The sequence below is a fragment of the Acipenser ruthenus genome, chromosome 2, assembly GCF_902713425.1.
Source record: "Acipenser ruthenus chromosome 2, fAciRut3.2 maternal haplotype, whole genome shotgun sequence".
NCBI lineage: Eukaryota > Metazoa > Chordata > Actinopteri > Acipenseriformes > Acipenseridae > Acipenser > Acipenser ruthenus.
In genome coordinates this window covers 18,726,200-18,750,686 of record NC_081190.1, presented here as the reverse complement: position 1 = coordinate 18,750,686, position 24,487 = coordinate 18,726,200, and the positions used below count along the sequence as shown (strand labels likewise).

At 41.9% G+C, this 24,487-nt stretch overlaps 4 protein-coding genes across 4 annotated transcripts; 1 reads left to right on the top strand and 3 right to left on the bottom strand.

Moving 5' to 3' along the window:
- Window positions 1–843: 843 nt before the first annotated feature.
- On the top strand, window positions 844–2,910 carry LOC131705064 (uncharacterized; the record flags this gene model as incomplete). The annotated part of the gene is made up of 2 exons (XM_059007206.1): window positions 844–1,591; window positions 1,787–2,910. Coding segments are annotated over 2 exons (1,533 nt in total), but the record flags the coding sequence as incomplete, so codon positions are not given.
- A 1,926-nt stretch (window positions 2,911–4,836) lies between these two features.
- Window positions 4,837–7,547, bottom strand: LOC131698563 (uncharacterized). Its single transcript, XM_058990709.1, has 7 exons — window positions 7,438–7,547; window positions 6,961–7,135; window positions 6,460–6,574; window positions 5,985–6,082; window positions 5,687–5,769; window positions 5,170–5,544; window positions 4,837–4,914 (listed from the first exon to the last, which is right to left on the bottom strand). The coding sequence occupies exons 2-7, from the start codon at window positions 7,113–7,115 to the stop codon at window positions 4,904–4,906; spliced, it is 837 nt and encodes a 278-aa protein (XP_058846692.1). The 5' UTR covers window positions 7,116–7,135; window positions 7,438–7,547; the 3' UTR covers window positions 4,837–4,903.
- A 142-nt stretch (window positions 7,548–7,689) lies between these two features.
- Window positions 7,690–9,711, bottom strand: LOC117409190 (uncharacterized). The gene is made up of 2 exons (XM_059006939.1): window positions 8,058–9,711; window positions 7,690–7,809 (listed from the first exon to the last, which is right to left on the bottom strand). Exons 1-2 carry the CDS (start codon window positions 9,669–9,671, stop codon window positions 7,690–7,692), a joined length of 1,734 nt encoding a protein of 577 aa, XP_058862922.1. The 5' UTR covers window positions 9,672–9,711.
- A 7,788-nt stretch (window positions 9,712–17,499) lies between these two features.
- On the bottom strand, window positions 17,500–19,505 carry LOC131698562 (zona pellucida sperm-binding protein 3-like). The gene is made up of 5 exons (XM_058990700.1): window positions 19,396–19,505; window positions 18,917–19,091; window positions 18,421–18,535; window positions 17,946–18,043; window positions 17,500–17,730 (listed from the first exon to the last, which is right to left on the bottom strand). Exons 2-5 carry the CDS (start codon window positions 19,069–19,071, stop codon window positions 17,520–17,522), a joined length of 579 nt encoding a protein of 192 aa, XP_058846683.1. The 5' UTR covers window positions 19,072–19,091; window positions 19,396–19,505; the 3' UTR covers window positions 17,500–17,519.
- Window positions 19,506–24,487: the final 4,982 nt, after the last annotated feature.

Below are 24,487 nucleotides of genomic sequence, written 5' to 3'. Positions count from 1 at the left end.
ACTGGTGATGCAAAGCCACAGATCCTTTACCTCTCAGACCAGAGTTGCTCAACACTCTTCCGTGTGGTTTGTACTTTGTGTTGATCAAGTAAGTTAATTGAGCTCTACTTTTTAAATGTAGCTTAACTGAATTGATGTATTTAATGTTAAGTACAAAGCCAAATTATCATTTAGAGATATCTCAAAATGAGTTTGAGATATCACAAAATTAATTCCAGATATCTGTAAACCATTTTGAGATATCTTAAAATATGTTACGATATCTCGAATTATTTCAAAATATCTTAAAATATTTTAAGATATCTTCAACTGATTTAAGGATATTTTGAAATATTTAAAGATATCTGTTAAATATTTAAAGGTATCTCTTAATTTGGCTTGCCATAAATTTGTACTTAATGAATTATGAGGGAGACTTGTAGGCAATTAACAATCCCTTTAAAGTAGCCGCAGCCCCACCACACGAGCCGCCACTGCTTGTAGGTATGGTGAGATGCTGCTGAAGTACAATTACACATAATTTAAAACAAATATTTTACAAATCATTTAGTTTAGCCAAATATATTAATTGTTGAATAAAGTTATCAATTATTATTATTTTAAAATCTATACATGTACCACCATCACCTACGGCAACTATCGTTTTCAAGGGATCACTGCGATCTGCTGAAAAGAAATGGAAGAGAACCAAACTCCCTGCTGCCCTAGACCTTTACCGCACTCTTCTCTCCTCCTTCTCCTCTACTCTCTCCTCTGCTAAATGTGCTTATTTCCAATCTGTAATCCAAGCCTCCACTAACAACCCACGTAAACTATTCTCTACCTTCTCCTCCCTCCTAAACCCTCCCCCCTCCTCCTCCCTCCTCTATCTCCCCTGACGACTTTGCCTCCTTCTTCTCTTCTAAAATCTCAGATATCCGCAAACTCTTTAACACCTCTCCCTCCCCCGCACCCCCTCCTGCTCCAACCCCTACACCCACTACATCCCCTACTAACTCGCCCTCCCTCTCCACCTTCTTGCCCCTCTCAGACTCTGACCTCTCCTCCCTGCTCCAGGGTCACAAACCCACCACGTGTGCCTTGGACCCCCTCCCCACTCACCTCTTTCAAGCTGCTGCTCCTGCTCTACTCCCCTTCATCTCCTCCCTCCTCAACACCTCTCTACTTTCTGGCATCTTCCCCTCTGCCTTCAAAAAAGCCTCGATCACTCCCCTCCTCAAAAAACCTACCCTCGACCCCACCTCCCTCCAGAGCTACCGTCCTGTCTCCCTCCTACCCTTCCTCTCCAAAACCCTTGAGCGGACTGTACACCGCCAGCTCTCTGCTTTCCTGTCCAACCACTCTCTGCTTGACCCTCTCCAATCTGGCTTCCGCTCTGCTCACTCCACTGAAACCGCCCTTCTGTCTGTCACCAACTCACTTAAGTGTGCCCGAGCTGCCTCTCTCTCCTCTGTCCTAATTCTCCTCGACCTCTCTGCTGCCTTTGACACTGTTGATCACTCTATTCTACTATCATCTCTTGCTGACCTGGGGATCTCTGGCACTGCTCTGGCCTGGTTCTCCTCCTACCTCTCCAACCGCACTTACCAGGTAACCTGGCGTGGAGCAACCTCCACACCTCACCCTCTCTTAACTGGAGTCCCCCAAGGGTCAGTCTTGGGTCCTATCCTGTTCTCTCTCTACACCCGCTCCCTGGGCCCCCTCATCGCATCCTATGGTTTCTCATACCATTTCTATGCTGATGATGCTCAGATTTTCCTCTCCTTCCCCACCTCTGACTCCACCATCTCCTCCCGTATCTCTACCTGTCTGTCTGCTATTTCCTCCTGGATGCACTCGCATCACCTCAAACTCAACCTCTCTAAATCTGACCTCCTTTTCTTTCCCTCCTCCTCCCCCTCCTCTGATCTCTCTATCTCTGTTCCTCTGGAATCTACCACACTCTCTCCCTCTTCCTCAGCTAAGAACCTTGGAGTCACCCTGGACCCCTGCCTCTCTTATTCCCAGCACATCTCCACTCTGGCACGCACTTGCAGATTCTTCCTGAGCAACATCCGAAGAATCCGACCCTTCCTCACCAACTATGCTACCCAGCTCCTGGTCCAGGCCCTGGTACTCTCCCGCCTAGACTACTGCAACTCCCTCCTGGCTGGCCTCCCTGCGTCCGCCACCCGTCCGCTCCAGCTCATCCAGAACTCTGCTGCTCGCCTGGTGTTCTCTCTACCTCGCTTCGCCCACGCTACTCCACTACTCCGCTCGCTCCACTGGCTCCCGATCACCGCTCGCATCCAGTTCAAGACTCTTGTACTAGCCTATAGATGCCTTGATCAGACTGCACCCAGCTACCTCCAGACCCTCATCTCGCCCTACACCCCCACTCGACCTCTCCGCTCCGCCTGCACTAGAAGACTGGCTCTACCTCCGCTACGCTCCCCTGCCTCCCGAGCCCGCTCCTTCTCCACCCTTGCTCCGCAGTGGTGGAACGACCTTCCTACAGATGTCAGGACTGCCCAGTCCCTGACCACATTCCGGCGCCTCCTTAAGACTCACCTCTTCAAACAGCACCTGTAGAACTCCTCTGTTGTATCCTGGGACACTATCACCCTTCATTTAAATATGCTTTATTTTGCTCTTATCTGCCCCCTATTTTACTGCATTTAATCCTGTACCTCAGAATATTGTAATCTGCCAAGTGTTTAATCTGTAGTATTTTGTACTTAATCATATCCTGATGTAACTATCACTATTTAATCATATCCTGATGTAACTTTCACTATTATCTGCTGTATTATTGAATTGTGATTTGTCACACTTGAGAATTATTGTATTTCTTGTTCTTATTGTATGACTTATATTGTAACACTTGAATGTATTTGTATTTGCTTGCGATTGTAAGTCGCCCTGGATAAGGGCGTCTGCTAAGAAATAAATAATAATAATAATAATAACAACAAGCCCATTGGCAGCAGATGACATCTCTGTTTGTGTTGATGGAATTGAGATACTCAGTGATTATTGTCCAGGAATGGATATCACCCTTGCTGTTGAATGTATTTTTTCTCTTTATTTTTCCTTGGGCATTGAGTATCCTAAAGCTCTAAAAAATGGTCTGACTTTCATGGAAAGGTACTTCATGAAGCTGAGTACCTCTGACAAAGTACCTTTGCCAGTGTTAAAGATGTACAGTCAAATAACTGCACTTTTACTTGGGGAATAATGATATTGATCTGATGGAATGCCATTTTAACATTTAATCTGAAATTAAATGAATTTATTGTATCAACAATTTAATTCGATTACAAAAACAGAATGTTTGATATAAAAATGTAATTGTACATATCAAAAAAATATTTCTTTTAAATGTAAATGGCTGATTAGAAAATTAATTGTTTCTAACAAATGTAAATTGTTTTTAATAGAAGTTTTGATCTAAAAAAAACTAATACACTTTCAGTTTTAATTTATAGATATCATAAACTCATAATAAGCTCTGATCTAAATACTGTACTCTATCTCTTCTAATTTGTGCCACCAAAAAATGAAGAAAAAAGAAACCCACGTTCATCAGTTTCAATATGCATTTTATCTCAAGTTTTTCAAAGTCTATTACATGTTCTTGAAAATGTATTTTGTGTAAGTTCCAGGAAAATCTGTGGGATGCATAGATTTATTTTCCAGTTTGCTCTGAGACACTTTTTTTCACTGTGTAAATAATATGGTTTAATTATTAAAAACACACAGGTCGAATAAAACTGTGTAAAACTCATATATAACTAAACCTGAAACTGAAACTACACTAATGGTTTAACCTGTAAAAACACTAAATTATTATATAAATGTTTAATAAATAAAAATTGTTGGCATCTTGAATTGAGTGATTTATCAAAGCATTTACACTTCTGAGGTTGGGGGATTCTAAAGGATGTGAAGACCTCTTAAAGGTATACATTTGTTTTTTTCTCAGATGAACCACAAGTTTCTACATATCACTAAACTGGTGTTTCCATATTAACTAAAACAACCCTCCATAGAATGTTGATTGTAATGTTCATTAGAGTAACTCTGATAGTTCTATATTAAACCTCAATACAAGGTTCTTCAGAGGAACCAATATGGTTCTGTATTATACCATTAATATAAAAATCATGGTGGTTCTTTATTAAACCCCTAATGCAGGGTTCTTCCAAAGAACCATTTTAAAAGGTTCCATATGGCACTTCAAAATTGTTCCAAATCTATACCAGCAGATAGAACCTTTTAGTGGCTAATCAAGCTAGTAGTTTTATTTCCATCCCTGAGCTTTGAGGCACATCAAATATATATTCAACTTTTGTTCAGTGTCCAAAGTTTTAGGTTGTGGTTCTTTGGCACTATGTGGTGGTTCAAGTACAGCAGATGTTAGTGCATGGGGAGCTTTTTCCCCTGCTCTCAGGCGGTGTAATCCCACCAGACCAAGGTGGGTATGGAGGCTGTCACACTTCCTTTCTAATGAAACGGAAGGCAAAAGTTGGTCCTAGATTTGTGGTTTCCTCAGCACATACCAGCATTCAGTCAGTTTATAGTCATTTAGCAGACACTTCTCCAAAGCGACTTGGAGATGAACTACGCAATAGCAGAGTCACTTACAACAGGAGCTCCGTTTCAAGTCTCATCCTTAAACCAAACAAAAGCCACCATTCTAAAAAGATAGAGGGGAGGCCATTCAGCCCATCTAAAATCGGAGGTGGTTCAGAGGAGCCAACTGATCTCAACTTATTTAACCCAGCCCATTTGTTTACTGGGTACATTTAAAACCAATTCAGATGAGGGACAAAATAACTGAAAGTACAAAAAAGGTATACAAAAATGTCAACACCTTTATTTAGCAGTCATGATAATCCAATAACTAGACAGAACTGCATCTTCAGTTACCACCTGGAGAAAGAAACACGGATGATCAGTATTAGAATTGCATGCAGAACAAGGGCAATGTGGATATTAAAAGTGCCACAATAAACACACACCACAACTACAGAGTGCTTCATCTCCAAAAACTAAACAATAAAAAACGTGCCATATCCTCAATAAAGACAATTGTAATATTACTTTGCTTCTTCCCATACTCCTCATGGTAGACCCTCCGTACGCCAGTTAAAAGCCACAGAATGTGCAAGAATTAAAAAAGCATACCGGCTTCCTCTGCAGACAGAGCCCTCCACTCATCCGCCTCTTCGAAGTGACCAGGCTCCCCAGCCCCCTCATAGTTCTCAGTGTCACTGTGCTCTGGCACCTTGGAGGCATCATAGGTACCTTCCAAATGCTGGTTAGGATCATCAGAATTGTCATTGCCTTCTGCCTCAACATCCAAAAGCCTGTTATAGTCATTCTCCTCAAAGGCATCGTCCTCTGGAGACAGTGCCTCCAGATCCTCTTTGGACACGCCTTCGGAAGACAGCAAGTCCTCCTCCAGTTCAAGAATGGCCGCGCCAGTCTTCCTCTCCCCGTCGTCACCTCCCTGCTTTTCAAGGACCAGCAGGGCATCGCTGCTTATGGTGCTCTTAGTAACTGAGGGGATACATTTAAAAATAAATACATTTTAGCGTACAAGCCAAGGTCTTACCACTGCTACAAGAGTCACTCAAGCAGAAGTTACTGGATCTGCAATTTTTACACCCTTCCCCTTGCTTTCTGGGGGTCGTATACATACCGATGGGCAAAGTCACATCTTCATTTATGCACACAGAGTCACAGCAGGAACAGACACTGTGGTTACCTTCAAGTTCCACCCACCTGAACAGAGACATTAGTAGTTATTCACATGGAACTGCCTCAAGTTACATGCTCCTAGAAAGAGCATGGTGCCTCATTGGAATGCCACCCTCCCAGAACTATGGAAACCAAATCTTTAGTTCTAGAAAATTGACACATCATTAATGGTTGCCTTCATCTTGCACTACCCAAGACATGCAAGGGAGCGATACCTTTAACCCTTAAATGGAACCTACCTGTTCACGTTCTTATCATAGTGGCAAGATTTGGTACTCTGCGTTACCATGCTGTTGCTCGTTACCACCATTGTGCAGTGCATGTAGTACTTGTTTACCTTGGGAATAGAATGGAGAATTATTTCCTTAGCAATATTAGACAGACTATACACCAGATGACTGGAGAGCAACTTGGTCAACTTCTGCAGCTAACCATTTGTGTTCATGCATGCAAGCAGTGCGCGTCAGACATCTTAACTACATTGAATGAGCGTCAGGCCACACCACCTAAACACGGCACGATCATAGCCATTAACTTTGGGCTGCCATTCACTTCATGCAAAAGTCACACTTCCAACACATGCTGGCAATATCGTTTTACGAAGAGTGAACACGGCACTGGTGTCAGAGTAGCAGAAGAAACTCCAATTGCATTGGAAGAGATCTGGGTGCCAAAGCCCAGTATAGGGATGAGCAGGTACAAAGGGAAACCTACCAGAGGGGACAGCGTGTTGAACTGGAAAGCATCAACAATTAAATTGATTGTATTGTTGGTTCTGGGAGGCACAAAATGGGAGCTACAGGTTTCATACTTGCTGTCCACCATGCACCTGGAAAGGGAGGAAGTGCAATGAAAAGAGCATGTGGGTTTCAAGCACAGAACAGGATTGCAAAAAGTAATTTGTAAGCCCTGGCATATTGAAGATGCAATGTCATTGCTGTGGTGTGGTGAGGTAATGCAACTCCAGTGTCAATAAAGTCACTCCCAAGTCATTACCTTGCAACATGCGACACCAAAGCCATATACTACAACTGCCATAAAGTTGAACATTTGCCTCCATCTAAAATTGTAGTTCATGCAAAGTGAACTGTGAGCACAGGGTTGGAGCATCCCTGTGAAGCATTATCAGTCATGCCGTGGTTTTAGAACAGCTGACCTCCACAGAAAGCCAGGAGAGCAGCATCCAGGTTTTCATAGAATAACCAATAGTCTTACCCATAATTCTCAATCACTGTGTATCTGGGCGTTGAATTTGAAGCTGGAGATGCGGTTGCATAACAGCTGTGGATGAAAAGCTTTGTCCCAGGAATAGGAAGATTTGTAGTAGCTTGAAAGTGTATGGGTTGTCCAAGGTAGAATGTATTCATCATGCGCTCAGGAACCCAGTCACCTAAGGAGTAAAAAAAAACCCACACAAGGTGGGAGGGTGGAACAGACAGTTGAAGCATGCAGTTGGGGGGGGGGGGGGGGGATTAGCATTAAAACGGGACACTATTTTGACATGTGGACTCCCAGGAGAACCACAGTACAGTGTAGCACCCCCGCTTCAACAGTACTTGTCCTCATCTGTATACACCCTATTTAAAATCATAGATAATAGGGAACCCTTAATGATATACAGATCCCAAGACATGCTGTAGGTACTACACTACGCTTTATATAGTTATATAACCGTTGAAGAGTTCTGCTTACCATTAATTATTTTTAGGGCAAAGCCGTATGGGGTCTTGAGACTCTTGAACCGAGTTGGATTCCTCCAAAGCGGACGAATACCGTGCCTGTAGACATGGTGATACCTACAAACAGGAAGAATCAAGCGGACGAGTTTTTCAATGCAATATGACTCTTGGACATTAGCTTTGTTAAACCGCTTTTAAAACCGGGGTGATTTAAAAGAATAAACAAGTCCGCTTTTGCCATGCCGTATAATTAGAAAGAGGTTCCTTACCTATAGTAACGACACTGAAGGGGTACAGTGAATGGCATAGATCTCCGAATTGTACTGTTTTGCACAGATGGAACATATTTAAGGACGTTCTTGTACACCAACTGTCCAGCTTCCACCTTGAAGGTGGTGTAGAAAGAGAATATGAAGTTAGAACATCGGAAAGCAGGTTTAAAATGACACACAAATAAAAGCACACACTACATACATAGGAATCTTAACGTTACACATTGTGCCCGAAACTACATTGACGTATATTAAAAAAAGCGCCACCCCACACACCCTGATGCATCATCCATTGCTTGTAACAGTCAAGTGAAGCTAGAAATATGTAAAGTCAGAACTCTCTACAGCATGGGATACTCACAGACGCCTGGCTTCCACATTCTTTGAGGCCGTATGTAAAGAGAAGATACCCACCAGAGACTCCATTGCTTCTGCAGCTGGTCCCCAGAGTCAACTGGCCTGCTTTACACTTGAATCCGTACAGGTCAGTCCTTACCCTCACGTACATTTTGTTTTCGCTGCACAACACGCGGACCGCTGCAGCAAGACTAATGGGTAGCGGCCGGGGCATAGGAACAGGCTTGGGATTCATGACCTTTTGGAGCTCAGGCGGCACGGGCGCGTTGACAGGGATCACCCGAGGGCTAAGCAGCTTGAAAGGAAAGGGAGTGACAGGCACTGGGATGCCGTAAGGCGGAATAAACTTCACAGGGTAAGGCCTTGGTTGTATTGGAGGTTGAACCGGAACATTTTCCTCACTGTGTATCTCCGTCTCAACCTGCTGAATGGTATCGTGCTCCTCGCCCTGCACCTGCTCAATGGGGTCGTGCTCCTCGCCCTGCACCTGCACAATGGGGTCGTGCTCCTCGCCCTGCACCTGCACAATGGGGTCGTGCTCCTCGCCCTGCACCTGCACAATGGGGTCGTGCTCCTCGCCCTGCACCTGCACAATGGGGTCGTGCTCCTCGCCCTGCACAATGGGGTCGTGCTCCTCGCCCTGCACCTGCACAATGGGGTCGTGCTCCTCGCCCTGCGCAATGGGGTCGTGCGCCTCGCCCTGCGCAATGGGGTCGTGCTCCTCGCCCTGCGCAATGGGGTCGTGCTCCTCGCCCTGCGCAATGGGGTCGTGCTCCTCGCCCTGCGCAATGGGGTCGTGCTCCTCGCCCTGCGCAATGGGGTCGTGCTCCTCGCCCTGCGCAATGGGGTCGTGCTCCTCGCCCTGCGCAATGGGGTCGTGCTCCTCGCCCTGCACAATGGGGTCGTGCTCCTCGCCCTGCGCAATGGGGTCGTGCTCCTCGCCCTGCGCAATGGGGTCGTGCTCCTCGCCCTGTACCTGCTCAATAGGGTCATACCCCCTGCCCTGTACCTGCTCAATAGGGTCGTACTCCTCACCTTGCTCAATAGGGTCGTTCTCCTCGCCTTGCACCTGCTCAATAGGGTCGTACTCCTCCCCTTGCACCTGCTCAATGGGGTCGTGCTCCTCGCCCTGTACCTGCTCAATGGGGTCATACTCCTCTCCCTGTACCTGCTCAATGGGGTCGTACTCCTCACCCTGTACCTGCTCAATGGGGTCGTACTCCTCACCCTGTACCTGCTCAATGGGGTCGTACTCCTCGCCTTGCTCAATAGGGTCGTTCTCCTCCCCTTGCACCTGCTCAATGGGGTCGTGCTCCTCGCCCTGTACCTGCTCAATGGGGTCGTACTCCTCGCCCTGTACCTGCTCAATGGGGTCGTACTCCTCGCCCTGTACCTGCTCAATGGGGTCGTACTCCTCGCCCTGTACTTGCTCAGTAGGATCATTTCCCTTGCTGCGTAGCTCGCTATACGTCTCTGTTTCGCCGTGCTCCGCAGAGATCTGCGAAGCAAAAATACCTGCAACTAAAAAGCAGGAAAAAAGGAGGAAAAACTGCATCGCCGATGGAACGGAACGGCGCAATGACCGGGACGCTCCACGGCACCCAGCAAACAACTCCATTATACCCTTAACAAGAACCGAAGAGATACCTTAGTTTTTCCAGACCACACTTTTATAGCGCTTCCCATTGACAATAATCACCTGTGACCAATGCCAGCTAATTACCCCTGTCGTCAAATGTGACGATCACCTTTAACACCTTCAATGGACTCCAGTTAAATCAGATGATTCTTCTTGATAACCTCCCATTCAATCGACTGATTCTAGTCAGATCGGGTGTCAAATGTCAGTCTGTCTCTCGTGTGCTGGCAGTTGCTTTTGTTTTTTCTTTATTTTGATTTGCAAATCTAACCCGTAATCTTTGCAGAAACGCATTTATTTGAGTCGTATTGCGTTGCTAGAACTGCAGTACCTAGTAGTAATGCTTGGGATACCAATGCACCTGTATGATTCAAACCACGAGCCAATTTTCTAGCCGCTTTGGTGGTAATCCTACACTATATGTTTAGAACATGTAGTTCAAAAATAATAATTAAACGGGAGAGCTATTTCTTATTTAATGTGACGTCACTTCCATATGTTATATAATAAATATTCTATATGCTATAGAACCAATGTTACCCTCCCTTCCATTCAATCACTTCCAATTATTGGTCCCGACATTTTTCTCCAAAATTTAAAAAATGTCCCGATTTCCAAGGGCGCCAGATTAGCACTCGTTACTTTAATTACAGAAACACTCGGCAATCATATTAAAAAATATGGTTCCAGAATAATATTTTGAATCTAGGTTCCTGTATGCCTACTAAATAAAAAATATTCAAAATGATCTAAATTAAGGGTAAAAATGCAATACATCTGGCTATAACATCTAGTTGAACCTGGGCAAGAACTGGAAATTGAAGGCGGCGTGCTTGTGCCGCAGTCAGAGGTTGTTTTTCTTAGTTTAATGCTAAAGCACTATATTCAAATAAGCAGCATGCTTAAAAAAAAATAGGTCAGAATCGCAAAAATAAATAAATAAAGTTATGAGCACTTCTACCTAGAACAGCCAAAAGTAGTCATTTTGACGGCTTGCTACAACACATGCTTTTATTGTTAGTTTAACCTACAATACGCTATGTTTTTTTTAACACGTATACAAGCCTGTTTGTTATCTGTACCTCCGAGTTTACAGCAGTATGTATTTGAATAGAATAGAATATTGCTCTTGACTTCTAGATATGTGTTATCCAAATATCTAGTGTAATCCTATCAATTCCTTGGAGACCTGCCGTCTGGCTGTCTAAGTGAGCATATATAGTCTGCTGTATTATAATATTACTGTTACAAGAATTGTTCGATAAATCCTTGATATTTTTGCGTTTTGATCTGAGAGCAACTACAAATATATTTGCCTTGGCATCAAATATTTGGAACGACTTCATTGAAAACAAAAATGCCTGTTTCAAGCTAAACATAAAACATTACATGGACAAGCAGCTGTTTCCGACAAAAGCACGGTGTCGCTGGACAAACAAACCTGTCAAATATGGGATCAGGTTTTGGCTGGCAGCGGACCTGCCCCTACCTGTGCAAAGATAAAACTCGCCCCCCGCTGGTCAGAGACTGGGTGACAGTGTGTTAGGCTGATGTAACCGTGCTTAGGAAAAGAGATGAATGTTACCAATATACATATCTATTATTTCACTGTAATTAGCGAAACAGTTGAAGAAAATACCGGGGAAAATATCAGCAGGATATATCTCTTATAATGCTAGCCACGGTGCTTTGGCAGAAACATTTGGCTTAGAAAACTGCAAAGCTGCAGAGAAACGCTGCTCAAACTGGATACAGTGCGTAGCCATCAAGTGACACACGCATCAGACAACAATGCCAGGTAACTAAATACAATACAAATAAAACTTCTGATAGCTGTGCCCAGTGTGAAAGAGCAGTATGTGGTAAATGCACACAAGTTGATAAGCGTTACATCTGTGTGGATTGTGCTAATATGGGGGCTACTTTGAAGCATGTTTCCCTGAATGCGCATTCCCGTTACACTTTGGGAACGGAGTTATTTTCTTTTTTATGTTATTTTTTATAAATAATTATTTCGATTTTACAATTGTGTATGTAGGCCTACATATAACCAGTTCGCAGCTGGTTACACAATATTTTCAATACTTCTGATCAGACTGATACTTCTGATCAGACATTATAGTTTTTCATTTTCTGGAAGTCGTGCTATGCAGTAGGGCAATGGTCGGCAACTGTAAAATGCAGCTGTATTTCATTTTTCAAATACATATTTTTCTTTTATCACTTACAATTCATATATATATATATATATATATATATATATATATATATATATATATATATATATATATATATATATATATATATATATATAATGTTCTAATCTGTATATTTAGTTATCCAGACCACATAATGTACCGTACTGTGCTAAGTACTTTGTGCTGTAAGATTTCTAAGGGATGACAGCCAAACTGGATATGTGAGTGTAAATTTGGTAGTTATATTCATATAAGAATTAGCCAAATAAACATTAATTTGTCAAAATTATGCAGCGTTAAATATATTTTTACTAGTTGATATGTAGTTTTTATAGCCATATAATGGACATAGGTTTAACTTTCTATCATTGTTTCAGGCTACTCTACTTGAAATACTGAGAAATAAATTCAAAAAAGAGAGAAAGTCACTTAGTTCAGTGGAGACTTTAGAAGACATGAAAAAAAGTTTGGTGCTGTGGGTCAAGGAAGGAAGCGTGCTTTAATTGCACCAGAGCAACAGCAACCGCTCATGAAAAAGAGAAGAGAATCTGTAAGCCTAACTCTTGGATCTGCATTGACAGAAATAGATTGAAACAGTACATTTCAAATTATTTATTTTTAATTTACATATAATTATACTTTATATATGTGCATACATGTGATTGTGTAGTTTATTAGCTAATTGGCTTTCATGGACAGTACTTGATCTTTAGCATTTTCTCAGAGTAAAGAAAAGCACAGAGAATACATGCAGTAAATGTCTGATCAGAAGTATTGAATTACTCAACGTTATGGTAAATATTGCAGATGCAAAGTGAGGAGTTCCCAGGAGAAGACGAGCATAGTATTGCAAAACACTTGGACTCCATAAGAAAAGAAATAACGAAACTGAGGCCGAACATTGAAGCCATATGTGACAGCATGAATAGAATTGTACACACTCGGGAAAGAATGATGGAGAAGAAGTCAACTGAAGAAGTCCTTGGTCTGTTTCCATTCCTAAAGCATCCTAAACTGGTAGGTACTAGTTTTTATTCTACTATGGTGATTGATCAGAAATTAATATTTTTAGTTATAAGCATGTATAATCACTTTAATTAGTCCTCCTAGGTGACCTTTCTGCATCAGCAATCCACCTGCTCCAGCTTTGACAAAACTCCAGTGCTCCTGGTTTTTCCCATGCAACTTCTTTCTGCTCGCGTTCAATTTAGTTTGATTTTGTTTTATTTATTGATTTTTTTTAACTACTACATTATTTATAATTATTCAACTCAATTATTCAACTTTTTTACAGCTCTGTAGGGTCGCCTTGGATAAAGGCATCTGATAAATAAATAAATAAATAAATAAATAAATAAATAAATATAATAATAACTTTACCATCTGTATTTTAGCTGTTGCACAAAGTAGAACTACATTTTGGAGTAAACTTGGAACGGAACCTAAAGAGTGGCCTATCCAGAATGGTAGATCCTATTTTCAGACTCTCTAGTGGGCCTCTTCTAACTAATGTGATGTCCTACATTGAAGATGCTTCAGATAAGACACAGGAAAATGGTAATGTATAAGAAATATTTATTGTACATCAAATTGTTTTGACCTATCTCAGAATAGGATCTATAAATAACTATTAAACAGAACATGATGCAACTTCATTTCGTACACTTAGAGCATAATATTTCATGGGGAAGATAGCTGGTATTTAACTCTCACGGGCATAAAAACCAATGTGAAAAACCTGCATAAACAGGTTTTTAGAAACTTTGTTGATACTGTTCTTAACATTTTTTTGCTCCAATCCATAATAACATTTGTATCAGTGGTGGTCAGTCCTGGTCTTGGAGAGCTACAGTCTTGTGTGTTTTTTTAGGTACCTTTAAATCATTTAAACTATTCTTTATCTGTGCAGTTTAGCAAATAATGAATTCATGAATGTAACTGAGAGCACTGGTGGAATTATTAATTATTAATTATTATTATTATTATTATTATTATTTCTTAGGAGACGCCCTTATCCAGGGCGACTTACAATTGTTACAAGATATCACATTATTTTTACATACAATTACCCATTTATACAGTTGGGTTTTTACTGGAGCAATCAAGGTAAAGTACCTTGCTCAAGGGTACAGCAGCAGTGTCCTCCACCTGGGATTGAACCCACCACCCTCCGGTTAAGAGTCCAAAGCCCTAACCACTACTCCACACTGCTGCTTAAGTTAATATTAGTTTCTGGGGAAACATGGATGTGTCTACACAGTACTTCTGTTAATCCAACCGTCTTGTATGTCACTTACATTTTTGCATATATCTGGAGAACTGCTTATTAAACTCTTATTAAACTTTTCACTGCTAATTCTACTCTATTTAGCACATACTGGTAATACACTGGTGATGCAAAGCCACAGATCCTGTACCTCTCAGACCAGAGTTGCTCAACACTCTTCCGTGTGGTTTGTACTTTGTGTTGACCAAGTAAGTTAATTGAGCTCTACTTTTTAAATGTAGCTTAACTGAATTGATGTATTTAATGTTAAGTACAAAGCCAAATTATCATTTAGAGATATCTCAAAATGAGTTTGAGATATCACAAAATTAATTCCAGATATCTGTAAACCATTTTGAGATATCTTAAAATATGTTACGATATCTCGAATTATTTCAAAATATCTTAAAATATTTTAAGATATCTTCAACTGATTTAAGGATATTTTTAAATATTTAAAGATATCTGTTAAATATTTAAAGGTATCTCTTAATTTGGCTTGCCATAAATTTGTACTTAATGAATTATGAGGGAGACTTGTAGGCAATTAACAATCCCTTTAAAGTAGCCGCAGCCCCACCACACGAGCCGCCACTGCTTGTAGGTATGGTGAGATGCTGCTGAAGTACAATTACACATAATTTAAAACAAATATTTTACAAATCATTTAGTTTAGCCAAATATATTCATTGTTGAATAAAGTTATTAATTATTATTATTTTAAAATCTATACATGTACCACCATCACCTACGGCAACTATCGTTTTCAAGGGAACAACAAGCCCATTGGCAGCAGATGACATCTCTGTTTGTGTTGATGGAATTGAGATACTCAGTGATTATTGTCCAGGAATGGATATCACCCTTGCTGTTGAATGTATTTTTTCTCTTTATTTTTCCTTGGGCATTGAGTATCCTAAAGCTCTAAAAAATGGTCTGACTTTCATGGAAAGGTACTTCATGAAGCTGAGTACCTCTGACAAAGTACCTTTGCCAGTGTTAAAGATGTACAGTCAAATAACTGCACTTTTACTTGGGGAATAATGATATTGATCTGATGGAATGCCATTTTAACATTTAATCTGAAATTAAATGAATTTATTGTATCAACAATTTAATTTGATTACAAAAACAGAATGTTTGATATAAAAATGTAATTGTACATATCAAAAAAATATTTTTTAAATGTAAATGGCTGATTAGAAAATTAATTGTTTCTAACAAATGTAAATTGTTTTTAATAGAAGTTTTGATCTAAAAAAAACTAATACACTTTCAGTTTTAATTTATAGATATCATAAACTCATAATAAGCTCTGATCTAAATACTGTACTCTATCTCTTCTAATTTGTGCCACCAAAAAATGAATAAGAAAAAAGAAACCCACATTCATCAGTTTCAATATGCATTTTATCTCAAGTTTTTCAAAGTCTATTACATGTTCTTGAAAATGTATTTTGTGTAAGTTCCAGAAAAATCTGTGGGATGCATAGATTTATTTTCCAGTTTGCTCCGAGACACTTTTTTTCACTGTGTAAATAATATGGTTTAATTATTAAAAACACACAGGTCGAATAAAACTGTAAAACTCATATATAACTAAACCTGAAACTACACTAATGGTTTAACCTGTAAAAACACTAAATTGTTATATAAATGTTTAATAAATAAAAATTGTTGGCATCTTGAATTGAGTGATTTATCAAAGCATTTACACTTCTGAGGTTGGGGGATTCTAAAGGATGTGAAGACCTCTTAAAGGTATACATTTGTTTTTTTTCTCAGATGAACCACAAGTTTCTACATATCACTAAACTGGTGTTTCCATATTAACTAAAACAACCCTCCATAGAATGTTGATTGTAATGTTCATTAGAGTAACTCTGATAGTTCTATATTAAACCTCAATACAAGGTTCTTCAGAGGAACCAATATGGTTCTGTATTATACCATTAATATAAAAATCATGGTGGTTCTTTATTAAACCCCTAATGCAGGGTTCTTCCAGAGAACCATTTTAAAAGGTTCCATATGGCACTTCAAAATTGTTCCAAATCTATACCAGCAGATAACCTTTTAGTGGCTAATCAAGCTAGTAGTTTTATTTCCATCCCTGAGCTTTGAGGCACATCAAATATATATTCAACTTTTGTTCAGTGTCCAAAGTTTTAGGTTGTGGTTCTTTGGCACGATGTGGTGGTTCAAGTACAGCAGATGTTAGTGCATGGGGAGCTTTTTCCCCACTGCTCTCAGGCGGTGTAATCCCACCAGACCAAGGTGGGTATGGAGGCTGTCACACTTCCTTGCTAATGAAACGGAAGGCAAAAGTTGGTCCTAGATTTGTGGTTTCCTCAGCACATACCAGCATTCAGTCAGTTTATAGTCATTTAGCAGACACTTCTCCAAAGCGACTTGGAGATGAACTACGCAATAGCAGAGTCACTTACAACAGGAGCTCCGTTTCAAGTCTCATCCTTAAACCAAACAAAAGCCACCATTCTAAAAAGATAGAGGGGAGGCCATTCAGCCCATCTAAAATCGGAGGTGGTTCAGAGGAGCCAACTGATCTCAACTTATTTAACCCAGCCCATTTGTTTACTGGGTACATTTAAAACCAATTCAGATGAGGGACAAAATAACTGAAAGTACAAAAAAGGTATAAAAAAAAATGTCAACACCTTTATTTAGCAGTCATGATAATCCAATAACTAGACAGAACTGCATCTTCAGTTACCACCTGGAGAAAGAAACACGGATGATCAGTATTAGAATTGCATGCAGAACAAGGGCAATGTGGATTTTAAAAGTGCACCACAACTACAGAGTGCTTCATCTCCAAAAACTAAACAAAAAACGTGCCATATCCTCAATAAGACAATTTAAATATTACTTTGCTTCTTCCCATACTCCTCATGGTAGACCCTCCGTACGCCAGTTAAAAGCCACAGAATGTGCAAGAATTAAAAAAGCATACCGGCTTCCTCTGCAGACAGAGCCCTCCACTCATCCGCCTCTTCGAAGGGACCAGGCTCCCCAGCCCCCTCATAGTTCTCAGTGTCACTGTGCTCTGGCACCTTGGAGGCATCATAGGTACCTTCCAAATGCTGGTTAGGATCATCAGAATTGTCATTGCCTTCTGCCTCAACATCCAAAAGCCTGTTATAGTCATTCTCGTCAAAGGCATCGTCCTCTGGAGACAGTGCCTCCCGATCCTCTTTGGACACGCCTTCGTAAGACAGCAAGTCCTCCTCCAGTTCAAGAATGGCCGCGCCAGTCTTCCTCTCCCCGTCGTCACCTCCCTGCTTTTCAAGGACCAGCAGGGCATCGCTGCTTATGGTGCTGTTAGTAACTGAGGGGATACATTTAAAAATAAATACATTTTAGCGTACAAGCCAAGGTCTTACCACTGCTACAAGAGTCACTCAAGCAGAAGTTACTGGATCTGCAATTTTTACACCCTTCCCCTTGCTTTCTGGGGGTCGTATACATACCGATGGGCAAAGTCACATCTTCATTTATGCACACAGAGTCACAGCAGGAACAGACACTGTGGTTACCTTCAAGTTCCACCCACCTGAACAGAGACATAAGTAGTTATTCACATGGAACTGCCTCAAGTTACATGCTCCTAGAAAGAGCATGGTGCCTCATTGGAATGCCACCCTCCCAGAACTATGGAAACCAAATCTTTAGTTCTAGAAAATTAACACATCATTAATGGTTGCCTTCATCTTGCACTACCCAAGACATGCAAGGGAGCGATACCTTTAACCCTTAAATGGAACCTACCTGTTCACGTTCTTATCATAGTGGCAAGATTTGGTACTCTGCGTTACCATGCTGTTGCTCGTTACCACCATTGTGCAGTGCATGTAGTACTTGTTTACCTTGGGAATAGAATGGAGAATTATTTCCTTAGCAATATTAGACAGACGATACACCAGATGACTGGAGAGCAACTTGGTCAACTTCTGCAGCTAACCATTTGTGTTCATGCATGCAAGCAGTGCGCGTCAGACATCTTAACTACATTGAATGAGCGTCAGGCCACACCACCTAAACACGGCACGATCATAGCCATTAACTTTGGGCTGCCATTCACTTCATGCAAAAGTCACACTTCCAACACATGCTGGCAATATCGTTTTACGAAGAGTGAACACGGCACTGGTGTCAGAGTAGCAGAAGAAACTCCAATTGCATTGGAAGAGATCTGGGTGCCAAAGCCCAGTATAGGGATGAGCAGGTACAAAGGGAAACCTACCAGAGGGGACAGCGTGTTGAACTGGAAAGCATCAACAATTAAATTGATTGTATTGTTGGTTCTGGGAGGCACAAAATGGGAGCTACAGGTTTCATACTTGCTGTCCACCATGCACCTGGAAAGGGAGGAAGTGCAATGAAAAGAGCATGTGGGTTTCAAGCACAGAACAGGATTGCAAAAAGTAATTTGTAAGCCCTGGCATATTTAAGATGCAATGTCATTGCTGTGGTGAGGTAATGCAACTCCAGTGTCAATAAAGTCACTCCCAAGTCATTACCTTGCAACATGCGACACCAAAGCCATATACTACAACTGCCATAAAGTTGAACATTTGCCTCCATCTAAAATTGTAGTTCATGCAAAGTGAACTGTGAGCACAGGGTTGGAGCATCCCTGTGAAGCATTATCAGTCATGCAGTGGTTTTAGAACAGCTGACCTCCACAGAAAGCCAGGAGAGCAGCATCCAGGTTTTCATAGAATAACCAATAGTCTTACCCATAATTCTCAATCACTGTGTATCTGGGCGTTGAATTTGAAGCTGGAGATGCGGTTGCATAACAGCTGTGGATGAAAAGCTTTGTCCCAGGAATAGTAAGATTTGTAGTAGCTTGAAAGTGTATGGGTTGTCCAAGGTAGAATGTATTCATCATGCGCTCAGGAACCCAGTCACCTAAGGAGTAAAAAAAAAAACCCCACACAAGGTGGGAGGGTGGAACAGACAGTTGAAGCATGCAGTTGGGGGGGGGGGGGGGGGGATTAGCATTAAAACGGGACACTATTTTGACATGTGGACTCCCAGGAGAACCACAGTACAGTGTAGCACCCCCGCTTCAACAGTACTTGTCCTCATCTGTATACACCCTATTTAAAATCATAGATAATAGGGAACCCTTAATGATATACAGAACAAGACATGCTGTAGGTACTACACTACACTTTATATAGTTATATAACCGTTGAAGAGTTCTGCTTACCATTAATTATTTTTAGGGCAAAGCCGTATGGGGTCTTGAGACTCTTGAACCGAGTTGGATTCCTCCAAAGCGGACGAATACCGTGCCTGTAGACATGGTGATACCTACAAACAGGAAGAATCAAGCGGACGAGTTTTTCAATGCAATATGACTCTTGGACATTAGCTTTGTTAAACCGCTTTTAAAACCGGGGTGATTTAAAAGAATAAACAAGTCCGCTTTTGCCATGCCGTATAATTAGAAAGAGGTTCCTTACCTATAGTAACGACACTGAAGGGGTACAGTGAATGGCATAGATCTCCGAATTGTACTGTTTTGCACAGATGGAACATATTTAAGGACGTTCTTGTACACCAACTGTCCAGCTTCCACCTTGAAGGTGGTGTAGAAAGAGAATATGAAGTTAGAACATCAGAAAGCAGGTTTAAAATGACACACAAATAAAAGCACACACTACATACATAGGAATCTTAACGTTACACATTGTGCCCGAAACTACATTGACGTATATTAAAAAAAGCGCCACCCCACACACCCTGATGCATCATCCATTGCTTGCAGCAGTCAAGTGAAGCTAGAAATATGTAAAGTCAGAACTCTCTACAGCATGGGATACTCAGACGCCTGGCTTCCACATTCTTTGAGGCCGTATGTAAAGAGAAGATACCCACCAGAGACTCCATTGCTTCTGCAGCTGGTCCCCAGAGTCAACTGGCCTGCTTCACACTTGAATCCGTACAGGTCAGTCCTTACCCTCACGTACATTTTGTTTTCGCTGCACAACACGCGGACCGCTGCAGCAAGACTAATGGGTAGCGGCCGGGGCATAGGAACAGGCTTGGGATTCATGACCTTTTGGAGCTCAGGCGGCACGGGCGCGTTGACAGGGATCACCCGAGGGCTAAGCAGCTTGAAAGGAAAGGGAGTGACAGGCACTGGGATGCCGTAAGGCGGAATAAACTTCACAGGGTAAGGCCTTGGTTGTATTGGAGGTTGAACCGGAACATTTTCCTCACTGTGTATCTCCGCCTCAACCTGCTGAATGGTATCGTGCTCCTCGCCCTGCACCTGCTCAATGGGGTCGTGCTCCTCGCCCTGCACCTGCTCAATGGTATCGTGCTCCTCGCCCTGCACCTGCTCAATGGGGTCGTGCTCCTCGCCCTGCACCTGCTCAATGGGGTCGTGCTCCTCGCCCTGCACTTGCACAATGGGGTCGTGCTCCTCGCCCTGCACCTGCACAATGGGGTCGTGCTCCTCGCCCTGCACCTGCACAATGGGGTCGTGCTCCTCGCCCTGCACAATGGGGTCGTGCTCCTCGCCCTGCACAATGGGGTCGTGCTCCTCGCCCTGCACAATGGGGTCGTGCTCCTCGCCCTGCACAATGGGGTCGTGCTCCTCGCCCTGCACAATGGGGTCGTGCTCCTCGCCCTGCACAATGGGGTCGTGCTCCTCGCCCTGCACAATGGGGTCGTGCTCCTCACCCTGCACAATGGGGTCGTGCTCCTCGCCCTGCACAATGGGGTCGTGCTCCTCGCCCTGCACAATGGGGTCATGCTCCTCGCCCTGCTCAATAGGGTCGTGCTCCTCACCCTGCTCAATAGGGTCATGCTCCTCACCCTGCACCTGCCCAATAGGGTCATACTCCTCACCCTGTACCTGCTCAATAGGGTCGTTCTCCTCGCCTTGCACCTGCTCAATAGGGTCGTACTCCTCCCCTTGCACCTGCTCAATGGGGTCGTGCTCCTCGCCCTGTATCTGCTCAACGGGGTCGTACACCTCGCCCTGTACCTGCTCAATGGGGTCGTACTCCTCGCCCTGTACTTGCTCAGTAGGATCCTTTCCCTTGCTGCGTAGCTCGCTATACGTCTCTGTTTCGCCGTGCTCCGCAGAGATCTGCGAAGCAAAAATACCTGCAACTAAAAAACAGGAAAAAAGGAGGAAAAACTGCATCGCCGATGGAACGGAACGGCGCAATGACCGGGACGCGCCACGGCACCCAGCAAACAACTCCATTATACCCATAACAAGAACCGAAGAGATACCTTAGTTCTTCCAGACCACACTTTTATAGCGCTGCCCATTAACAATAATCACCTGTGACCAATGCCAGCTAATTACCCCTGTAGTCAAATGTGACGATCACCTTTAACACCTTCAATGGACTCCAGTTAAATCAGATGATTCTTCTTGATAACCTCCCATTCAATCGACTGATTCTAGTCAGATCGGGTGTCAAATGTCAGTCTGTCTCTCGTGTGCTGGCAGTTGCTTTTGTTTTTTCTTTATTTTGATTTGCAAATCTAACCCGTAATCTTTGCAGAAACGCATTTATTTGAGTCGTATTGCGTTGCTAGAACTGCAGGACCTAGTAGTAATGCTTGGGATACCACTGCACCTGTATGATTCAAACCACGAGCCAATTTTCTAGCCGCTTTGGTGGTAATCCTACACTATATGTTTAGAACATGTAGTTCAAAAATAATAATTAAACGGGAGAGCTATTTCTTATTTAATGTGACGTCACTTCCATATGTTATATAATAAATATTCTATATGCTATAGAACCAATGTTACCCTCCCTCCCATTCAAACACTTCCAATTATTGGTCCCGACATTTTTCTCCAAAATTTAAAAAATGTCCCGATTTCCAAGGGCGCCAGATTAGCACTCGTTACTTTAATTACAGAAACACTCGGCAATCATATTCAAAAATATGGTTCCAGAATAATATTTTGAAACTAGGTTCCTGTATGCCTACTAAATAAAAAATATGCAAAATGATCTAAATTAAGGGTAAAAAAGCAATACATCTAGCTATAACATCTAGTTGAACCTGGGCACGAACTGGAAATTGAAGGCGGCGTGCTTGTGCCGCAGTCAGAGGTTGTTTTTCTTAGTTTAATGCTAAAGCACTATATTCAAATAAGCAGCATGCTTAAAAAAAATAGGTCAGAATCGCAAAAATAAATAAATAAAGTTATGAGCACTTCTACCTAGAACAGCCAAAAGTAGTCATTTTGATGGCTTGCTACAACACATGCTTTTATTGTTAGTTTAACCTACAATACGCTATGTTTTTTTTAAACGTATACAAGCCTGTTTGTTATCTGTACCTCCGAGTTTACAGCAGTATGTATTTGAATAGAATAGAATATTGCTCTTGACTTCTAGATATGTGTTATCCAAATATCTAGTGTAATCCTATCAATTCCTTGGAGAACTGCCGTCTGGCTGTCTAAGTGAGCATATATAGTCTGCTGTATTATAATATTACTATTATAAGAATTGTTCGATAAGTCCTTGATATTTTTGCGTTTTGATTTGAGAGCAACTACAAATATATTTGCCTTGGCATCAGAAATTTGGAACGACTTCATTGAAAACAAAAATGCCTGTTTCAAGCTAAACATAAAACATTACATGGACAAGCAGCTGTTTCCGACAAAAGCACGGTGTCGCTGGACAAACAAACCTGTCAATATGGGATCAGGTTTTGGCTGGCAGCGGACCTGCCCCTACCTGTGCAAAGATAAAACTCGACCCCCGCTGGTCAGAGACTGGGTGACAGTGTGTTAGGCTGATGTAACCGTGCTTAGGAAAAGAGATGAATGTTACCTATATACATATCTATTATTTCACTGTAATTAGCGAAACAGTTGAAGAAAAAAATACAGCCTGGTTGCAACAGTAAACAAAGAAGAAGAGCGTTTCCACCTTCTGCGCAAAACTAGTACTCACTGAAAGCAATCACCAGTGTCCAGGTGCTGTATTTTACAATGTGCTGGACGTGGCAGCCATCAATTCCTTCGTTTTGTACAATGAATGCACCGGGGGAAATATCAGCAGGATAGATCTCTTATGATGCTAGCCACGGAGCTTTGGCAGAAACATTTGCCAGGTAACTAAATGCAATACAAATAAAACTTCTGATAGCTGTGCCCAGTGTGAAAGAGCAGTATGTGGTAAATGCACACAAGTTGATAAGCGTTACATCTGTGTGGATTGTGCTAATATGGGGGCTACTTTGAAGCATGTTTCCCTGAATGCGCATTCCCGTTACACTGTGGGAACGGAGTTATTTTCTTTTTTATGTTGTTTTTTATAAATAATTATTTCGATTTTACAATTGTGTATGTAGGCCTACATATAACCAGTTCGCAGCTGGTTACACAATATTTTCTTTTGAAATGTTTATTTAATTATAGTTTTTCATTTTGTGGAAGTCGTGCTATGCAGTAGGGCAATGGTCGGCAACTGTAAAATGCAGCTGTATTTCATTTTTCAAATACATATTTTTCTTTTATCACTTACAATTCATATATATATATATATATATATATATATATATATATATATATATATATATATATATATATATATATATATATATATATATATATATAATGTTCTAATCTGTATATTTAGTTATCCAGACCACATAATTTACCGTACTGTGCTAAGTACTTTGTGCTGTAAGTACAGATTTCTAAGGGATGACAGCCAAACTGGATATGTGAGTGTAAATTTGGTAGTTATATTCATATAAGAATTAGCCAAATTGTAACAGGGGGAGACATGTGCTGACTCTTCTGACGTGTTCATAGTGCTGCAGGGAGAGGGCAGCAGCTCGTCAATATCTGCCTGTCAGTCATGGCGGTGACACGGAGAGGGGGGAGAGGGGGTGTGCGGACTTTCCTTCTCTCTGAGTGGCTGGGAGGCGGGTCTTGGGGGAATTGCTGACCCTATAAGTTTCATTCTGCTGTTCCCTCAAGTCTGCCCACGGAGACGTAAACGGCGTGCGGAAGCGCTGGAGGAAAATCAGCCGGGACGAAAATCCCGGCGAGACAAATAAATAAATAATAAAAGAAAGAAAGAAAGATTTAGCGGTAGCGGGGGAAAAACTCTTGGGCAGCCCCAATAAAGTGGATAGCAGGCTGAGGGAGCCGCTAGGGTAGGACGGAGACCCGGGCCGTATGAGTAGCGACGGTTGGAGTGAAGCTGCCGAGTGCAGCACTTTTTATTTTGTAGTTTTGTTTACTGTGTTTTTTTTCTCTGTTTCTTTTAGCCTTTTGATTAGTATTTTTGTTCTAA

Coding starts and splice junctions, on each gene's coding strand:
- LOC131698563 (XM_058990709.1), bottom strand. CDS start 7,115: ATGATGAATACATTCTACCTTGGACAACCCATACACTTTCAAGCTACT. Junction 6,083..6,459: donor TCAACACGCTGTCCCCTCTG/GTAGGTTTCCCT, acceptor TCTATTCCCAAG/GTAAACAAGTACTACATGCA. Junction 5,545..5,686: donor AGATGTGACTTTGCCCATCG/GTATGTATACGA, acceptor GTATCCCCTCAG/TTACTAAGAGCACCATAAGC.
- LOC117409190 (XM_059006939.1), bottom strand. CDS start 9,671: ATGGAGTTGTTTGCTGGGTGCCGTGGAGCGTCCCGGTCATTGCGCCGT. Junction 7,810..8,057: donor AATGTGGAAGCCAGGCGTCT/GTGAGTATCCCA, acceptor ACCACCTTCAAG/GTGGAAGCTGGACAGTTGGT.
- LOC131698562 (XM_058990700.1), bottom strand. CDS start 19,071: ATGATGAATACATTCTACCTTGGACAACCCATACACTTTCAAGCTACT. Junction 18,536..18,916: donor ACAGTGATTGAGAATTATGG/GTAAGACTATTG, acceptor CTCCCTTTCCAG/GTGCATGGTGGACAGCAAGT. Junction 18,044..18,420: donor TCAACACGCTGTCCCCTCTG/GTAGGTTTCCCT, acceptor TCTATTCCCAAG/GTAAACAAGTACTACATGCA.